This window comes from Cariama cristata, unplaced genomic scaffold (genome assembly GCF_000690535.1).
Source record: "Cariama cristata isolate BGI_N322 unplaced genomic scaffold, ASM69053v1 scaffold6387, whole genome shotgun sequence".
NCBI lineage: Eukaryota > Metazoa > Chordata > Aves > Cariamiformes > Cariamidae > Cariama > Cariama cristata.
In genome coordinates this window covers 23748-42860 of record NW_009626015.1, presented here as the reverse complement: position 1 = coordinate 42860, position 19113 = coordinate 23748, and the positions used below count along the sequence as shown (strand labels likewise).

At 37.5% G+C, this 19113-nt stretch overlaps 1 protein-coding gene across 1 annotated transcript in view; it reads right to left on the bottom strand.

Moving 5' to 3' along the window:
* LOC104164498 (spondin-1) overlaps positions 1–17559 on the bottom strand; it is a 32469-nt gene extending 14910 nt beyond the window's left edge. Inside the window, exons 1-2 of the mRNA XM_009703839.1 lie at positions 17365–17559; positions 15661–15725 (exon numbers count right to left, since the gene is read on the bottom strand). Of these exons, the coding sequence (XP_009702141.1) occupies positions 15661–15725; positions 17365–17559 (260 nt within the window). The remainder of the gene's footprint in view (positions 1–15660; positions 15726–17364) is intronic.
* Between the last annotated feature and the right edge of the window lie 1554 nt (positions 17560–19113).

The following is a 19113-nucleotide window of genomic DNA, read 5'->3' as shown; positions in this document are numbered from 1 at the left end:
TGACATTTGAATTTTAAATAGAAGTAAATGGTAAGTGACAGAAAATGGAACTGCCATATGTGCTTACTCCGACAAAAAAATGATCGATACAATTTTTTTTTTCTTTTCCAACAAACACATATGTTCTTCCTTTTTTTTTTTCCTTGAGATTGAATTATGAATTTCTTAATGTGGGTGTCAGACCATCTGCCAAACAATGACGTTTCCCTAAGTCTCAATAATACACATAACACTTAAGACATTAATTCTTTTTATAAGCATGATGCAGTTTTGTGATTACGTTGTGGGTTTTTTTTTAGTCAACACTTAATAAATGTATATAACTATAAATGCAAATATTCAGGTAAACATGGTACTTTACAAAAGCATGTGATGTTGTGTGAGGAGAGGTAGAAATTTGCAGCCTTGCACCACTAGTATACAACCCAGCATTATTTAGTCCTGTTTTCTGTGAAAAATAAGAGAATATATTCTTTTCTCATTTAAATGGAGCTCTGCAGAGCCATTAAAATGGAGTAATCAAGTTGCGAGGGCAGCATGTGGCGTTGGGTTTACTCATTCTTGTTAAGATCCTAAAATATTAACACAATGGAAATTCATGTTTAACACTTTAATCTTATATTAATTATCCAAATATATACATACATTTGAGGTGAATCACATCTAATCTCAAATTTAGATGAATTATAAAAAAAAAACTAGTAAAAATATCAGTTATTTTAGATGGATTTTTAAAATGTGTTTCATCTGAGATTTACTTCAAGTAGTTCTTTTGGTTTTGGTGAAACAAATATTTCTGCTTTTTGGATAAAATTTAAAATTTATATTTAAAAAAATCTAAAAAACACTAGGAAGATTTTCTGTTTTCAATGTGAAACCATAAATTTACCATTTAGATCCAATTCTTACATGAAAGCTTTAATTCTGAAGTCAAAGCCTTTTAACAAAAGTGTTTTGATTAGCTCTGCTGATGTATAAACTGCTCATTCAACATAAATTACTCCTGCATACAGCTGTCAGCAGTTCACTGACACTTCTATGAAACTTCCAAGTCATACAAGTGGGGATCATCTCATGGTTTAGAGAAAACGGTGGTCCTTAAGACGGCACATCAGCAGTGTGGAGGAATGATATACCACAGGAAATTTTCTGACCTAAAATATAGTTTAACCGTTAGCCAAATGCAAAGCTGAAGCACTCAGAATTGTTTCGCAGCTCCGGAGAGATTTATGTATTTGTCTTCATGTTATCAAAAGTCACAACGGACTTTTTCCCTATATATTTTTTTGTATATCAGATTGTCCTTTATGCATTACTATTTCTGATTAGACCAGGGGTTAGAATTCTTCTACTTTTGACAATATTAAAAGTCACTGGATTAATCCCAGCTATCTATAAAATCATAAAAGGAGAAAATAGCTGAGCTAGACACACCATCGTGTTGCCATAGAAACAAGTGACTCTGTCTGGCCTTCTCATTCCTCTCATTTTGTACACAAAATCTCCAAACTTTGAATAAGTTTCCTAGTACCATACTGTCATTTTGTGGAAGGAAACTTCATGTACAGCTGGATTGACAGATACTGGCTTTTACCCCATTTAGGATAAACAGCACAATGTGACAGTGGGAGATGACAAGAGAGATAAGGATTTATGGGGGAAAAAAAACCTCCAGAGATTTACAGAAATAAAAAGTAAAGACACACATGCTGTAGTGGCACTGTCTAAATAAAATGTTGCCATGCAAGAATAAAAATATATACATTATAGAACACTATATTTGTGGGTGGAGGGAAGCAACAGAAATCTTTGCAGGCTATCATCATATTCTATTCCTGGGATGCATGTCATCGAACTACTTAAATTAATATGACTTTTAAGTATAAGGCTCAAATAGTACATCCATGCTAGTGAAAGATTACACTTAAAAAGCACAGAACTACCAGAACACGGTATTTTCAATTTTTTTATGGCTATATCTCTTTAAAGTAGTAGATACCATAGGATGTCTGGAAAGTTCTGCAAGAGTTTATTGTTACTACCACAGCTTATGTCTAACTAGATTATTTTTTTTTAAGTCTAAACCCAGAAATATTAATTATTAAAATTACACTCCTATTCCCTTGTGAGCAGTTGACCATGAAACCTGAGTTTTTTTAAAAGACGAAGCGTTTTCACCATCACTGCATAACAAATGCTTTGTGGGAAAGCATTTTTTCCATATAGGACTATGACAAGAGATCTTATCCAAAACATTATATACATAAATCTGAGTAAGATATTCACTTTAACTGATGTGCTTGCATTATCTTCAACAGATAATGTATTTTTCTTCTGAGAACTGGCTTCTTTTTATATTTCCTATGAAAGCTTTTACTTAATTTAGCTTATGTGAGTTGGTTTATAAGTTTTTATAATTTTATAATTTAAGTTAGTTTACAAGAAAATAGGTTGGAATTTGACCGTTTCTTAGTTTTAGGACTTCAAGACAATTTTTTTTACTTGTAATTAATGTAAGCAAAATGACACTTGTTGTGGAATTGCTAAAGAATGAGTGTTTCACATTTACATCTGTCTATGTGTTATATAAATTCAGGAACTAATTACTTCTTGCAAGAGTAATACTGTTGGCCATGATATAGTGTGCAAATGCCAATTCATACGTGCTCCTTTCCTCTACTTCCTGGAGTTTCACCAAAATATTTCACTTTTAACTATTACAAATTGGTTTGCATTCCAAAGGGCTTCAGTCCGAAAATGTTTTCCCCATCAGCCTGAGCTCTGCATTCTGATTTTGTTCTCACTGCATCTTACTGGCTTCCACTATGGCTTTTGTGAGATTTTTGTTCATCTGTTTATGCTTTACCTGGCATCTCAAATAAGGGCAGTTTCTGAAGAAATAATGAGCTACCAGCGGTTAACAAGTGAAGACAGAAATATTGAGATATCTGTATGTTCATTGAACTTGGTCAGATGTGGATGAGTTTTCTGACTCATTATCAAGTCATTTTTCCAAAAGATGGCAATACAAGACCTTCGTAGTTAAACAGCTGTTATAACATTCTAAACAAAAGTAAAACTTTCTATTTTCCTCTAACTTGGCATGAAAATCTCAATTAGAATACTTAACATGCAGTGAAATTAAACCAATTGGAAACAAGGTACTGTAATTGTAGCCTACAAGGTCAATTATAATTGATACGTAACAGTTCCCACATTTTGCCCTTGTTAAAAAAATGACTCCATTGGTCAAATTCACTGAGACAAGAAAATGATTGAACATGCTATCTCCCTTTGTTCAGGCAAATCCTGAAATCACTTTCTACTCTTCTGTGCCGGCAGTGACTTCTGTCACGACACTGTGCAGCATCCCATAGGCGCACCGAGGGACAAGTATACATTGGGTATTTTAGTTGAGACCAGAGGTGCACTTCTGAAGTGAATTTCCCATTGTGCTTTGGTTCATATCCCAGACCAATCTCGGAGCGCAGACCTGATCTCTTTCCCATCAATCCAGCCTGAAGCTTTTCCCCTGCACTCCTGCTGCCAGCAGGCAGCCACGGTCCATGCGACCAGCGCAGCAGCCACCTAAAACAATCTCCCATCCCCAAAATTTGTCACCTCCTCAGCACTGTTTCACTCCACAGAGCTGCTCCTGTTGCAGCATATTTCTTACAGATGTAGATAGCTTAGGTAGCTATTCATTATGAAGACCGCTTATGGTTATAAATACATACACTATAGAGGTTGTGATGCTCTCACCATAGAAGTGACGTAGGGTTTTAAGTCTAGACAAGATATACCTCACAAAATCTTTTAAAAATATTCCCAGAGTGCGTATTTAAGGCAAATTATGGTCCATACAATACAATATTACAACTTTTATTCTTATAAAAGCATATCTATACTTGGAGAGAGCCACTTAGGGATTTAAAAAATACTTTCAAGCATCTCAAAATTTAAATCAGCTGATCTGTCAAGAGAAAAGCACATCAGAATTCTCCAGCAAAAAACTAATATATTTTCTTTTAGGATAACATAGATCCAGTGAGATGTCAAATATAACCACGTTTCACTCATCCCACTTCATTACTATGGCAAGTCACTGAGAATAAATTTGTAACTCAGACAATGCATCAGCCTATTCTTTGTTTCAATTCTTCATGCTTCAGCTACTAGCAATTTTATATCCTTTTATTTTCAGTTGCTCATGATGACTTGTTATCAATGAGACAGGCTTGTAGAAATTTAATTATTTCTTTGCTTGAAGTTTTATTTTCCTGGATGCAGCTGTTACTGATTGAAATCATGTTATTGTGAATTCAGTGTACATCAGGTACAGTAATGTTACTGTTATAATGGCAATGACTAGTTTGGTTTTTATGGTGGACTTCCCAATCATGTGTTAGCCAAGTGATGTTCACACTACTGTGGTCAAAGATGTGTTGCTATTGTAAACTATTAGCTGTGGTTAACAAAATAAGCTATTTTTCCCACCAAGAGTCCCTAAAATGGTCATTAAGGTTTGCTTCAGGCAAAAATTTGACACTATCTTAGCATGATAATTATTTAAGTTTTGTTTTTAATCAGTTATTCTTTTTGAACTGTTTGTGCCATCCACTTTACTGTACAGAGAGAGACTGTACTTACACAAATCATATTTACGCAACTGCTCACATGAGGAAAGTCAAATGTATGAAGTTGTCCCACACGCTAAATGAATAGTTACACACCAATGAAATTAATTGCACCTTGGCTTTGGAGTAAATCAACTAACAGTAATGGCATTACCATGCACACTGACAGAAGAATTTATCTGTAGTATGGATATTAATTGATTTTTTAAAAAGAAAATAATCTAAAATTGAAGGAATATTGAACTTTGTGAGTAAAGATCATGTCTCCGTGGAGCCTTACAGTACTGTTTTGCTTCTTCTGCAGTAATACTGCTACTAATTTTATAATGCATTCTATATAATATTCAATATGCAATACATTCCGCAAGGGCCATACTATTCACAGTTCTGCTACTGTATTAAAGGGAAAAAAAAAGTCTTTCAAAAATCTGTTGTACCATTGTAACATTACTGGTGTCCAAAATGGCATGGTGTTTTTAGAGCAGGACTGTGAGCTCCTCCGTGTGCGCGTTTCACACCCCAGCTCCCTAAACACGGAGCCACCAAAGATCCACTGTATCGTAAATGCTCCGAAGTCACAGGGTTGCACCCACAGTACAACAAATAGTTGCCCCTGTGACCCACATTATTTTCTCTTAATGAAAATAATGTCCCAGTCCTTCATATGTCTTCACCCTTTCCTCACCAAAAGATTTAACAACTGCTTGGCTTTATAGTACACTTTTCTCTTATAAGAAGAGTTAACTACACTCAGTTTTCTCTCTTAAGAAACCTAAAGGTAATGCAACCACATGCACGTCATAAGGTGTTCACTGGGTTAAATGCAGCTATAGAAGGATATATAAACTTGTAAAGCAAGAAAATATCTGAACCGTAATTTCATAAAAGTACAGAGGAAGTGGAAGTTAAATGCAGCATTCAATTAGGAGAAGGTGTCTAACATGTATGCAAGAAAAATGAGCATTATAATATAAGAAGGAGCAATAAATAATAAGCTTCCTTATTGCTACATAACCCTCTGCTGACTCTTAGTCACACTAGGTGAAATTATACATGCATGATTTATTTTTCGAATCATTAGGTGGAACAGTGTTTATAAGCAATTTGTATTATCAAATGTTAATGATATACAGTGGATAGATAATTAAAGGACTATGATATGAGCTTTTCTTATCACTTTGGAGAAAACAACAAATAAAATTTAAACTATGCCCATTACAGCTGGTTAATTGCAGTTCAGTCTGTATTTTGCTATTCAGAATGCCAGTTAAACCCAAATACAAGTATGCGTGTTTAAACATGTCTTTTTTTTTTTTAATTCTCAGCTGGGTAGTCTGAGGACTTGATTAATTAAGCAACTGAATAATTTACTAATTTCTAATGTATATTTGTATAAATTACATTCTGATACCAATATCAGCTATTTATGGGCAGTGCATCCCAGGTCAAGACAGGAAATAATTGCAGCATTCTTAATGGAACAGCAAAACAGTTACATCAACTGAAAATGAGCAACTAATCTCAGAATTTACTCACCTGGTAGAAAACAGAACTTTTGTGAATACATAATATTTTAAAAGAACTGAAGGTACAATTTCATTTCGTATGAAATATTTTAAGTGGATGGACAGGAACTAGAATGACTGCAAAACTCAAAACCCTGTCTTCTCTGTTGAAGTTGATTAAAGAAAATTAGTAGATACTTTTCAATGAATTTTAGTTTGTATGCTATGAAGGAGTTTGGTGTGGTTTGTGTGAATAATTCTATCAACCCTTAAGATGCTCTAGGAAGACTAATTCACAGAATCAACTTACAGACGTTGTGAGGTCTCTAGTCTCTAGGCCTCTGGACATTTCATTATTTTTTTGTCTAAAACCTCTGTGTTACGAAAGCTGAAAGGTGCATTGATTTGAATCTTCCCCTCTCAATGCTGATTAATATAGATTTAGTAGAGAACAACATTGGGCACTGCCATTGGGATTCTGAGTTAGACACATCAAATGGCTGGCTCCAGAGGAAGAAACAGCAAGAGAGGTTTTCTGTTGGGGTTTGGGGTGCAGGAGCCTCCACGCCGAACCAGGCGGTGCAGGAAATTGATGAGCCCTGCAGCTCATCCTCTCGCCGGCACAGAGCATCCCCGGGATAACGGCTGTGCAAACACAGGTGGGTAATTTCATAATGACACGACTAAATGGACCATACTTTGCTTACGTGGATTTCCTAAACAGTTAAGCAAACACTATTGGCTCTGAAGAAATCACGTACTTTCTGGCCCTACAAAAAGTGTAGCATTCCCTACAGAAAGTGAAAGCATTTTTGCAGGAAGGTCATTTAAGGTGCAATTATAGCATTTAGGTGGTTGAGGTGGTTTTATTTCGGTGCATTCAAGGAGCAACTGATGCAAGACTTGGCAGCAAAGGTGTTGATGTGACTTTGTGCCAGGGACTCTGAACACATGTTGGGGGCTAACCTTGTCTGAAGGCTGCACAACTGCACCTTCTCCGCTCTTTCTGGACTGACTGTCTCAGACCTGTGCTGCTGTCACACAGGATTTCAGCACATACCAGCCCTATCTGAAATGCCTTAAAAATGTAGCTGGCATAAACTGCTTAAATTATTTTAACCTTAATATTTATAATAACTAACTGCAGTGAACCATCTCAAAACTAACAGTAGAAGGGAATAAGCAAGTTGTTGACATTAGCTTGATTTTACCAAAATCAGAGGCAACAAGTAAACAGGGAGAAACAAAAATCTGGTGTTGTTTTTTTTTTTTTTTTTTTTTCTCCAGTAGGATCATGATTGAGGCCATGAAATACTCTGTACATCTGTTTATTTTCCCTCCAACAGTCTCCACATTAAGCTCTCCAAAACAAATTACTCCAAATGTAGGTAGCACAACAAGGTACTGATTTCAAATATAGCCTATAGATATTTTTTAATACAGGTCTTATTAAAGGAAAAATGCCAGCTTTAGTTGTGGCACATGTGCACGTACATTTTATCCACATATGCAATTTAGAAAGAAATAGAGAAGTCATATAGATGAATAGGTAAATAAATTTATCAAATTCTCCAGATACATAGCTATAAAGATCAATTACATAAATACTAAAAAAGATTACTTCTGAAAGATTTTTCAGAAAATCTTAAAAAGATTCCTGAAATAACATTGTTATTTTATAGGTCAGCACAAAAGGAACTGTCTACTTGAAATCTTCATTTTAAAAAAACTACTCCAATTATTATGAATGTAATGCAAATGTACGTAATTTTGTCCTATTTCCAGCACAGAGAAATTAAGCAAGTAGTGGAAAATCAACTAGATCTATGCAAATTAGCATTGACCTTAAAAGTGCATTTTTTGCGGAACAGTAACATTGTTTCTTAAGGTGAATTCAGTAAATATCAGTCAAAAAAGAAGACAAATTAAGTGTTTTCTTTTCACAAATTACCTAATTCTTGCAGTCTATTTTAAGTAATGTGAAGATGTTTAAAAAAAAACAGGTCAAAAAACCTGGAAATAGAACAAAATATTTTTGTTGGCCAGGAACAGTCTCTCTTCCAAGGCAGCCAGGGAACTGAAAAAGCTATCGCCATTGCCTAAGTGCCACAAAATAAAGACAGAATGATTTCTAATTAACAAGAACATGCAACTGATCTGCACTTATTCCACACATAACCCTTCCCCATCTTACAAAGCTGGTTAACTCACTGTTTACCAAACATTTTAGAGTTCAGTCTCCTTCAGAGAACTCTTCTGTTTCTCCTCCCTTTTCTTGAGGGGAAAACCCCAGGGACTGCTTGCTTTCTCTGGCTAATAAATATTTAAGTATTCCATGCAAAATAGCAAGGCTTGAGCTAGAACATGATATGTGATAGTAAAGGGCTCTCACTGTGTAGGTTGCTGGTTTGAATTTTACATTCAGAGATAGGCATTACCATTCAAATCTCATCAAGAGGAAAGGAGAATTAAACCTAGACCTTCCAAGTACCAAGACAGTCTTCATATTGGGGAGAATTCCCTTTATTTTATATATATAAAATATATAAAGTCCCTTTATTTGACTGACCATATGGGGGTGTGGCTGACTTAAAAGTTATACTTGAAGATCAGGCCCTCACTGATAATCCAGGCAGGGCAACAACTAAATTATGGAAGTTAATATGGCTAGGTTGTGATCTGTTGCCTAATAGAGGTCCCCTCACCCTTGTGAAAATGTAGTGAGCTTTGGGAACACTGAAAGTTGGTTGCATTTTTATGCATTTAATAATGATACTAATAGCTATTTAAGTACATAAACACTTCAGGCACTGAAAGTTTGAGAATTAGGTGTTTACAGCAAATGGTTGCCTAAATGGCTTGCAATGTCCTTTTGTAAATTAACCTCTCTGTGAAGCTCACAGAAGTTGCAGCATTTGAGAAGGTCAAGAGAGAGGTTCAGCAACACATCATGTTTACACAGATAACATTTGTTTCATCTCTCTCCCATCTGATGGAACTGATTAGACAATATCAGTAACATTAATGTAGTCAGAAATTGTTATTAAAGCTGTTTTCACTGCTGAAGACTTGTTTTAAGTATGCAACTGTATACGTAACCTTGGGTAGTTTTACACAGGATATTTGCCAGTGAGACAACATTACCTTAAGGCTGTGTGAGTTGTAAAGAGTGGAATATCAGACACAATAAATTGAGATCTTTAACAATAAAGCATAAGATGAGGAGAGGGAGTTATTTTATTACATTTCAGAAGACAGTAAAGAGTTCCATTTCTGACCTAAGTGGTTCTCTATCTAACATCTAAGTAATCATTCAATCATCTAAATATAGAGGCTAATTTAAGGAAGATAAGTTTTATGGGCACAAGAATAGCAGAAGAGTACAGAAGTAAAAAAAAGAAAAAAAAGATGTAAGTAAAATAGAAGTAAAATGAGAAACAAACAAAATACTGAAACCCCAAACAGATGAAATTCCCTGCTCATCTGTGGCTTGGCTTTTAATTCCCAAATGCTGTAATGAAGACTCATTGATCATAGCAAATTCGCTGCAGGATCAAAACTTACAACAAACATTTTTTTGCTCAAATTGTGGCAGAATAATTCTGGAAGAAAGCAAAGATTGAAAGAGCTTTCACTCAAGAATAAAGGAAGGAAAATGCAAAAAAAGTATGTCAGCAGTTTTTTTTTCCGGCTAGTATGATCTGTCAAGTCAAACATGTTGGAAAAGAGCATTTTTGCATTTCCCACCACCTTTCTGTAGAATACTCTTTCTTTGATTTCTGGAACAGTTTACTTTGTTGCCTAGTTTAGTCACATTCTTTCTCCATGCTGAAAAAGATACTTGGGAATATCCTGTTGCATTTTCCAATAGCCTCCTTGCAAACCAGGAAAAACAGCCCTAATATCTTTGTAATCAGAGATAAGATATCAAAGACATGTAAAACTTGAAATGGAAGGGGATTGATGGGATAATTTGTAGGGGATGATCAGGTAACCGTACTAATTTATAAACTGTTTGGACTGAATAGTTCTATCCATCTGAAGTATAAAGAAATAGGCCTTCTTTTCTGCTAAGCTTCACTTTTGAATGCTTGCTAGAGTGTTTTCAGGTCATCTCCAAATAAATGGGGAAGAGCTGCTTAAATGGACGAGAAAAAGAGTAGGCTCTGCACACAGTCAAGAGGCACAGGAGAAGCACAGGACCATGACCACTCATGCAAACAACATGGGGAGATGAAATGGAAACAGGAGAGACATAAGGAAGGAGAGGATAATTTTCCAAACTTCAAATAGTTCAGAATTATAATAAAGAAAAATGCTTATCACTTCAATGTGCATTAGTTGTAACTATGAATGGATTAAGGAGGTTAAAAGTTTGGAAAGCAGTGGTGGTTTTGTGTAAAAGAAAAGAATAAATGAGAGGAGTATGAAAAGTAATGCTTGTGAATGTATCAGGAAAAGCCGGAATGAACACATGAAAATACTTGGAAAGATGCACTGTCTGTACCATTATAAGGTCTAAGTGTTTAATAATGGAATACATGACATACTGGAGAATAATTTCCATCCTGTGTCTGATCTGTGTTAGGCTACATGTACATGGAAGTCCATATTCCACAATGTTGCATAGGGCTGAATGCTTTCCTGGTTTACATGAACTACAAATAAGTGATTAGACACAAGAATTACCATTCAACTACTTCTTCCTTTGCCTGTATTAAGAAAAAGCCATATACTTATACTGGACATGATTTTTGAAATGTCAGAAACTGCCCAGAGAGATGTCTATTAATGTGTAAGTCCTGTCCAACTATCCATTTTCGATTCCACTCTTTTTTTTCAGAGATCTGAGAACTATATGGTGAAATTATATTACTTGTTCTGATGTGATATCTTGGCTTGGAGTCTTGCCATTTTGGAAAATCAGAGATCCACCTGAAGAATTTGCTTTCTCCTACTCCCTAACCATCACGACAAACATGCTGATATAAGTATGACAATGCCTTTCCCTGATGGTGCGGAATCCCAGAAGACATAGTGACCGTGAACAAACAGGCAGCTGTAAAAACAGCACGTGCCCTGACCACCACGTTAAAGACAATCCAGCTCATGCCAAGATGTGGAATTGACAGCTGCTTCTGCGCCTGACAACTGACTGTCCCCCACACCTCCCAAAAGGGTCCCATCTTTCTTCTTGTAACTGGCTCTGTAACTCACATTATAGAGTGGGACTAACTGATCAGGATTTGTGCTTATTTTCTTCCAGTGGATTATCCTGGGAAGCTCTTATTTAGATAAAAGTGCTTATTGAATGAAAAGGGGGAGTATAACAATAGAGGTGTCTGGATTTGAAATAAAGGCATAATGAACACAGGAAAAAAAAAAGCATATATTTGGGGGAAGGGAATTCAAGGCAAGATTTTGAAAGGTATTAGCTCCTGTGGAATTTGGTGCACACTGTCTCTAAAAGTCTTGCCTTCTTTATCTCCAAATTCTTCTGTCATTGCTAGATTATTTTAAAGGTGCCAGATATGTAGATTTGGATACCAGTTGTAGTATCTGTATTTGCTATATTTTATGCTCTATACTGCCAAAGGTCAATGATTTGCAGCTGAGTATGAAATTAAAATTTGATTCTGCCTGAAACACAGCTGAGAGGAAGGGAACAATGAGCTGTGCGCTTGTTTATACAAGCAAGATAAGAAAAACTACTTTCATTTGACAGTGTGCTATATACTGATATCATTACACTCAAGGAAGAATGCATTCCCTGTGAGTACTTTAAACTTAGAATTTCAGACATACAATGTGGTAATACAAACCTAAGAACAGCAAAATGTTTTATAACTTGGTCTGGCACTCCTTCTCAGGCACTCCTCCTCATGCTACCAGTATTGTTCTCTTGGTTGGGCAACCGTAAAAGTAGTTCACAAAGATCACCCAAAACTAACTGTGCATACAACAACTCAGGAGAGGTTCTTTGGCATGCTAGTGCCCTGGATAAGAAACTGAATGGAGGATAACAAAGATGAGTGATAGAAATTAAAAAAAATAAAAATAAAAACAGTGACAAAGAGCAGGCACATATAGGAACTAAGGAGAGGAGTGATAAAAAACAAACAGTGAAGTATGGCAGGTTATAGTTTCCACAGCATTAGATTGTACTGGGAGATGACAATATGTTAAAGTGTATTAGCTTCAACTGTAATTATCAGAAAGCATTTCAGAAAATTACTTAGTGTCATTGTATCCTTCCCTGCTTAGGGCTGGAAACTTGTCTGAGCCTCTACTGTAATTTCACGTATCTGAACTGATGTCTGAAGCCAAAGAACTCTCCCTGGGGAGGCACTTTCTGCCCACTGGATCTGCACTGAGAAGTCTCCATTTTCTTCTCCCTAAGCAAAAGAAAAGTCCCCAATTATATCTCCCTTCTTATCTCTGGTGTTGTGAACCAAGGGCTTTCAGCATCACTGTCAGATTTAGACACGGACTTACGCATTTCGTGGCCTCAGTCTATACAGAACTTGAAACATTACTTAATGTGGTACGACTGGCCTCAGGAGTCACAGCCTCATTAACTGGCATTGACAGAGTAGAAGAAAAGCCATTTAACTCCATGATGAATCCGTGACAGACGCCTGGCCAAGACCATCCTCTCACACGTTATTATAGGTGACCAGTGTGGAAACGCAAGGGCTCATCAACTTCTCAAGACACGGGCAAGAATTAGCAGCTTGCCTTGCTACAGCCTCTGCAAGGAGAGGAGATGCTGCAGCCTCCCTCACTGTTTTGGAAAGATAGGAGAGGACTCGGCAGCCCCAGGGGCAGGCACAGCGCCCGTCCCGGCTGGTGCTTACCCTGAGTGGGCAGTGGGGCTGGTGCCCAGGGCTGTGCTGAGCCTCGGTGCGTGCTCCCACCTGGTTTCTTTTCTCTCGGGTTTCCCCTAAAAGGAATGGGTCTGAGCTGGTGCCTGCAACGAGCACTTACTGAGCCTGTAAGTCTCCCCTCCATGACAGCATCCGCCACCACCTATGTGAGTGTCCCTGCACTCCAGCCCCATGAGCCGTGGGTTGCTGCTCTCAGATACCGCATTCACTGGCATGGCAGCCCCGTGTCTACGGTGCCTCATCCTGGATTCTCCACAAGGGTATGCAAAGAGATTAACACTCTTACAGCCCTCTCACATATTTTGGAGGTAATTGTTCCCCTCCTCCCTCTGATTTTAAGTGCAATCACCATAACTAACTTGGTACTGTAACTTGGATAGGGTTAGCAATAAAAATCACTCTATGGAATCAGGAGGTAAACTTTGAAGTGTGCGCAGGCTGAATTTAGGCCTCTGTAAATTGGCTCACTAGTATTATGCATTTTATAATTGTTGTAAAACACATTCAGGAAGGTTTTTAGGCTGTGCTTATCATGACACATTGTAACGCCACTTTGGCACCACTGTCACACCATATTATACATTAGATAGATATCTAATGATTATGCAAAAGAAGGTTGTTCATGACTTTTAGTCAATTCTTGATTAGTAAGATGGCGGTGTTATGCATAATAATAGATCGAATGTTTATCCTGAGGAGTCATTATCCAATACTTGCACAAATCTCATCTAAATTGTAAGCCAAAAATGTAACACTACCTGTAAAGTGAAGGAATATTTATTAGGGGAACCCTTGCACAGCATTTGACAGCACAAATACCAAGATTTATTCCTTTTGTTGTTACTGTAAGGTGAGAATTACCATATAGAAAAGGTATGAATTGACTGGTAGAACATCTGGAGGATGTTGCAAAAGCATTTGCAGGCATGCCTGAGAAAGAATATGCCTAGAAAGTGTTTGGAGTTGTTCACTCTCAACTTTTTTTGTGAAGTTTCTCAGTGCTGTATTAAACTAGCTATTATGACCAGGGGTAACATACTTTATTCAGCTTTGATTTTTGTTATGTAATATATTCAGTCAGAGACCTCACTGTAGTAGAACAGAGAAGTGGACGGAAGTTTCCATTTTAAAGTATTAATTGGGAGTGAATAGAAAGAAGGCAGCAAGGAAAAAAAATGCTATTGACAGCTACTCCATGGCAAACACTACCAAATCCAAATACTGAAAATTTCAGGGGAATAAGACCATAAATAAAGAATGCCATTACTGTCACCTTGAGTGACCACTCGCATAACACCAGCCAAAAAAAAGCCTAACCTACAATTCCTGTGTACACCCTACAAATCCATCTCAGGGTTAAAATATATTCAAGTGACAGAAAAATCCATCTCATGTTCAGGTAAGCTGCTCTGAAGGCTAGTCACACTGTTAAAGCCTTTTCCCATACCTTTAGTGAGAATTTCCTTGTCACGCATTTCCTTAGCTTCCATGCTACGAGGGATTTCACAGTCGTTTTTTTTTTTCTAGATTAAAGAGGGATCAGCTATCAGAAATCTTTTCACTATTTCAGCCGTGCTCACCTCCTAACCTTTTTTTTCTTTTAGAGGAGGAGGGGATAAACTGAATAGCTTAAGTCCTAAACTGCTTAAGAGTTTCTAAGCCTCTTACAGTAGGGGATGTTTTCTGAAAACTGAACTCTTTTGCAGTTTTTTTTCTGACTAACCTCCAAATTTTCACATACTTTCTGAAATACAGATGACAAAACCAGACAGTGTTCCACTAACTGCTTCCCTCATACTTTTTACGGAGGAAACAGGACTACCTGGTCCCTACAGTCTGGCAGTAGACTAATTGTCCTCCTTCTCCAAGGACTTAATTTGACTCTCAGCTGATGGGGTGACCCCTTATACTGGGTTCTCATCTTTAGTCACTTTTTGTAAGTCTCATTCATTTGGGCTTGGATAATCAGTATGCACTTTGGGTCAAGCACAGATAAGTTATGCAGGAACCACCCCCCTCAAAAGGCAACCAGTAAATTCAAGAGTATCCTGAAAGAAGAGTTTTGTCCTCTTTTCTGCTGACTGCCAGATTGCTCAGAGTTAGGATCCTGGGAAGCTAGCTTGCAGTCTCACTTGGTAAAACAACCATAGTTATACTACCGTCAGGATCATGATGCTATCATAGAGTGTTTCAGATAAGCATTTTAAAGAATTGGTCCTTTAAGAGTTTTTTGTTGATGGATGGATTTGCTGTATTGAACACAGTGCGTTGTCACAGTGTGTGACACAAGATGCTAAAAAATACTATATATATACACAATGTATTTGAGCAAGCACTGAATAAAACATTGTTCAATGAAGGCACAAACTCCACGGAATAATCCTTCTGTTGTAACAGTTAGTGAACCAAAGCATGTAAAAAAATGAAGAGATGCTAAAGAGGAAAGAAAGAGAAGCAGTTGTTGGAAAAAACAAACAAACAAATAAACAAAAAGATGAAAACCCCATCTATCAAAATATTTTTAGATTATTTCTTTACAAGAGTGAACGATTATATGAGACAATGAGTTTAGAGTGGTCCATGAGCCAACACTCCACACAAGGCTATTGAGACATGCTACTCCTTACTTACACATTTAGAGGTTGCCAGGCAGGCCACTGTGCTTTTGCCTTGATGACTGTTAAAACCTCATCGCTCTGTGAAAAGAGACAAAACAAGAAAGTGATTGGGACAATTTTACAACAAGACTAATAAGATTTACAGCCAAAAAAGTAAGAAGTACTAGATCAAACTGTGCCTTCAAATTCTGATTATGAGAAATATGCTTTGTCCTTTTTGTTATCTGGGCACCTCGTGTCCTCAGCTGCACAGGGTTCATCAAGGAGCCTCTATGAGTGCAGGAGGCAAGAGTGATGAGCAAAGGCAGTCAGACCTTGGGCACAGTCTCTTTCTCTTCTGCAGGAACTAAAGTGAGCTTAAAACACCATCAGGAGTTCACAGGCCATGCTATCTTTGTGTCGTGAGCTGAATGGAAAGTTTTCAGAGTGGTGCACAATGATGACAGGTGTAGATAAGGAGAAGGCCTTTGTATTGGAGAAATACCACAAAACAGTATGACCAAACTGAGTTTGTTCATGTAACACTATCACAGAAAGATAATTGTGCTGTATCCTGGGCTGTTAGTCCACATGTAGTAGTTTATTGGCAAAAAGTATCTCTTGAGCTGTTGATTTTTTAATTCTCTGACAATCCTTGTGGCCAGAGGAATTTACCAAGGTTAAAAAAAGCAAGGACAGAAAAATCGCCCTTAATACCTTACAGATCTACAGGCCAAGAGGCAGACAAAAACTAGAGGCTGCTGCTCTAGGCAATCTAATACTCGCTGTGAGCATGTATGATATATTATTTATTATCGGTGTAAAGAGTCCGTGGTGGATGAACTGCAATCTCTTCCAAGTAGAGCCACTAATAGCACTTTCTCTTTGCTCTCCATTTACACATGTGAAAATTATAGGTTGAAATATAGTAGGCACCTGTGGAAGCCCATGGTGTGGCAAAGCATTGTGCGAAGATTATTTCCTAAAGTTTGTAGGAATTCCTTCATCAGCAGTTTTAAACTTTATATTGGTACAATAAACTCAGGACAAAGGCAGGAGGCCGTTAACAAGCCTCTGACGCCCAAAAGACATATATCACACTTTTTAGAAGCATTTTCCCCATCTGCCTTAGGAATCCACCCCAGTAATTCGCCTAGATGAACACAAAGTTCACAACTCACTCACATGATTTCTACTATCTTTTAACAATATTTCCCAATTAGACTGAGAAACCCACCTCATACATTACTAGTAATTGGCACTTCCAACAGAGCTGACCTTTCAATTTAGTGATAGTAGTGCCATTTCCTGCTTGACAGCAATAGTTCTGATACCCTAGACTAGCTTTAGTCCATATACACCCCCCTTTAAAGAAAACGATTTTCACTGGTTGTTTCTACCACTCTCAATGTTTTCTGACTCACTCTTTTTACCCAAGCAAGGTGATTACAGTGCTGATAGGCCCTGTCTGTAACATAGGAGGTTTTCAGTCTCAGGAATATGTATGTGACATGACGTTGCCCTCAACCTGAGTGGATGGATAAGCCATTTCTTCAAAATCCTTTTTATGAATACAGATGTTTGGCCAAAGCCTATACTACATTAAATGTCCTGAGTTAACATAGCTGAAAGTCTGACTCTATAAAGGCAAGTAAGTCTAAAAAGACTTAATCAAACTCCCATACTACTAATATAGCTGGAATAAAGAGAATTTTGTGATGAAAGGGAGTGATCAAACAGCAGGCAGCAGAGCTATGGAAGCAGGTGGATCCAGTGGGGCAGGCCGTGGGTGAGTAGCAGCAGGGTGAGCCGCCAGCATAACTCGCTCCCCGCCTCCCTGCTGGGCTGGGTGGAACCCAGCAGAGAGACGCTCCATGCAGGAGAGATGCATCACATCCAGGTTCATCCACAGCAACCGCCTTCTTACCTCCATGCCAGCAAAAGTGGAAAAGAGCGCTTTCCTCTCAAAGTAATTTAAAAGGAAACTGATTAAATGAATGAAGCTAAAAGTCAGAAGTTAAAAGGCATTACTTGTCTTTCTCTGTCAATGGAATTTGCCTTAATTTTTAATTTTCCTTGTTTCAACATCCTAAGACTCTCCAGCCAGGCATATCTTCATGTACCTGCCTTGAGAACATATTTGCATTCAAAATTATTAACTGTGTATTGTACATCCCAAAGAAAGTCCGTTATGAGCATAGATGGTTATGTTTCTTAAAATAATACACTGCTTATCTAATAGAAGCCAGTAATTATGTCAGTAACATCCAAATCACTCATGTCTGAATGCGTTTTAACATGTGCTATTCAAATTAAAAATGCATACCAAGCATGGATGAACTATTATTAATAGCTTAGTAGTAAGTGCAGGGGGAAGGAAATAAGGAATAGAGCATGGTGCATTCAGACATCCCCAAAATTTTTAAGGGAGGTGAAAATTCAGATGCAAGAGCTGAAATCATGGCCACTTCCTGATCAGTAACCAAAATCAAAAGATGCAGAATCCAGTGTTCTGTTGGGCCTGGAATGAAAATACACATTTTTGGTATCTAGAGCTCCTCGACCATTACACATGATTAAGCTGCAACTCGAATTAAATCGTTGTTATTCCAAACTGATATTCTAATTATGCAGTCATCTCTACCGTGTAGATTTGTAATATTTCTAATTAAAAAAAAAATTAAAAAATGTAACCCCTACAGTGTTATTAATGCCAGTGTATATTTACTTCTACATGCATTGATAGACAGACAGATACCTGAGTAGATATTTTGTACGCTAAAGATTTTTCCTTGGACAAGTGTTTATGTCAAGATGAAATCCTGGAGAACAATACAGTAAATTTTGCTTGCAGAAATTCCTTGAGGCTGTTGCCATGTGAGGACTAGGGACCCCATCTGAGCCCAGGGAACCTAGCTCCTCTGGCCACTTGTGGTGCCAGCAGCCTGCATCTCTCCAGCCTCCCACAAAAAGCAGGCTCAGGGGGGTCCCTCAGAAAAGCAGTGACCTTCCTTTGCCTCCAGCCTCTCCAGCTGGCCTCCGCATTTTTAAGGGAAAGTGATAAACTTAAACAGCCCAGGCAAACAGATGTTATCCACCACACAAGTTCATAGCGTTGAAGGCTTGAGAGGAACATATAGAAAAGATACAGTGCTTGGATTTGCCAGCCAATCTCTAGCTATAATTCATTGGCAGATGGTAAAAACTGAGAGGATATGAAATGCCTGAGGAGAAATCCACAAATTAACGATATACAACTAGTTGATATATCCCAACTGCCTTGAATAACACAATTGCACAGACTTTACAGTAGAGGCATAAAACACCACATAATTTTTATGAATTTTAGTTAACATTTTCTTAGGGCTTGCTGTATTACATTTGTACCCATTTTTCTCTCTTCTTCATACTCCTAAAATTTTGCTTTGATTTTTGAAGTAAACAAACTCTCAAATTCACGTCAAAATATGGCAAAAAGAACTAGCAT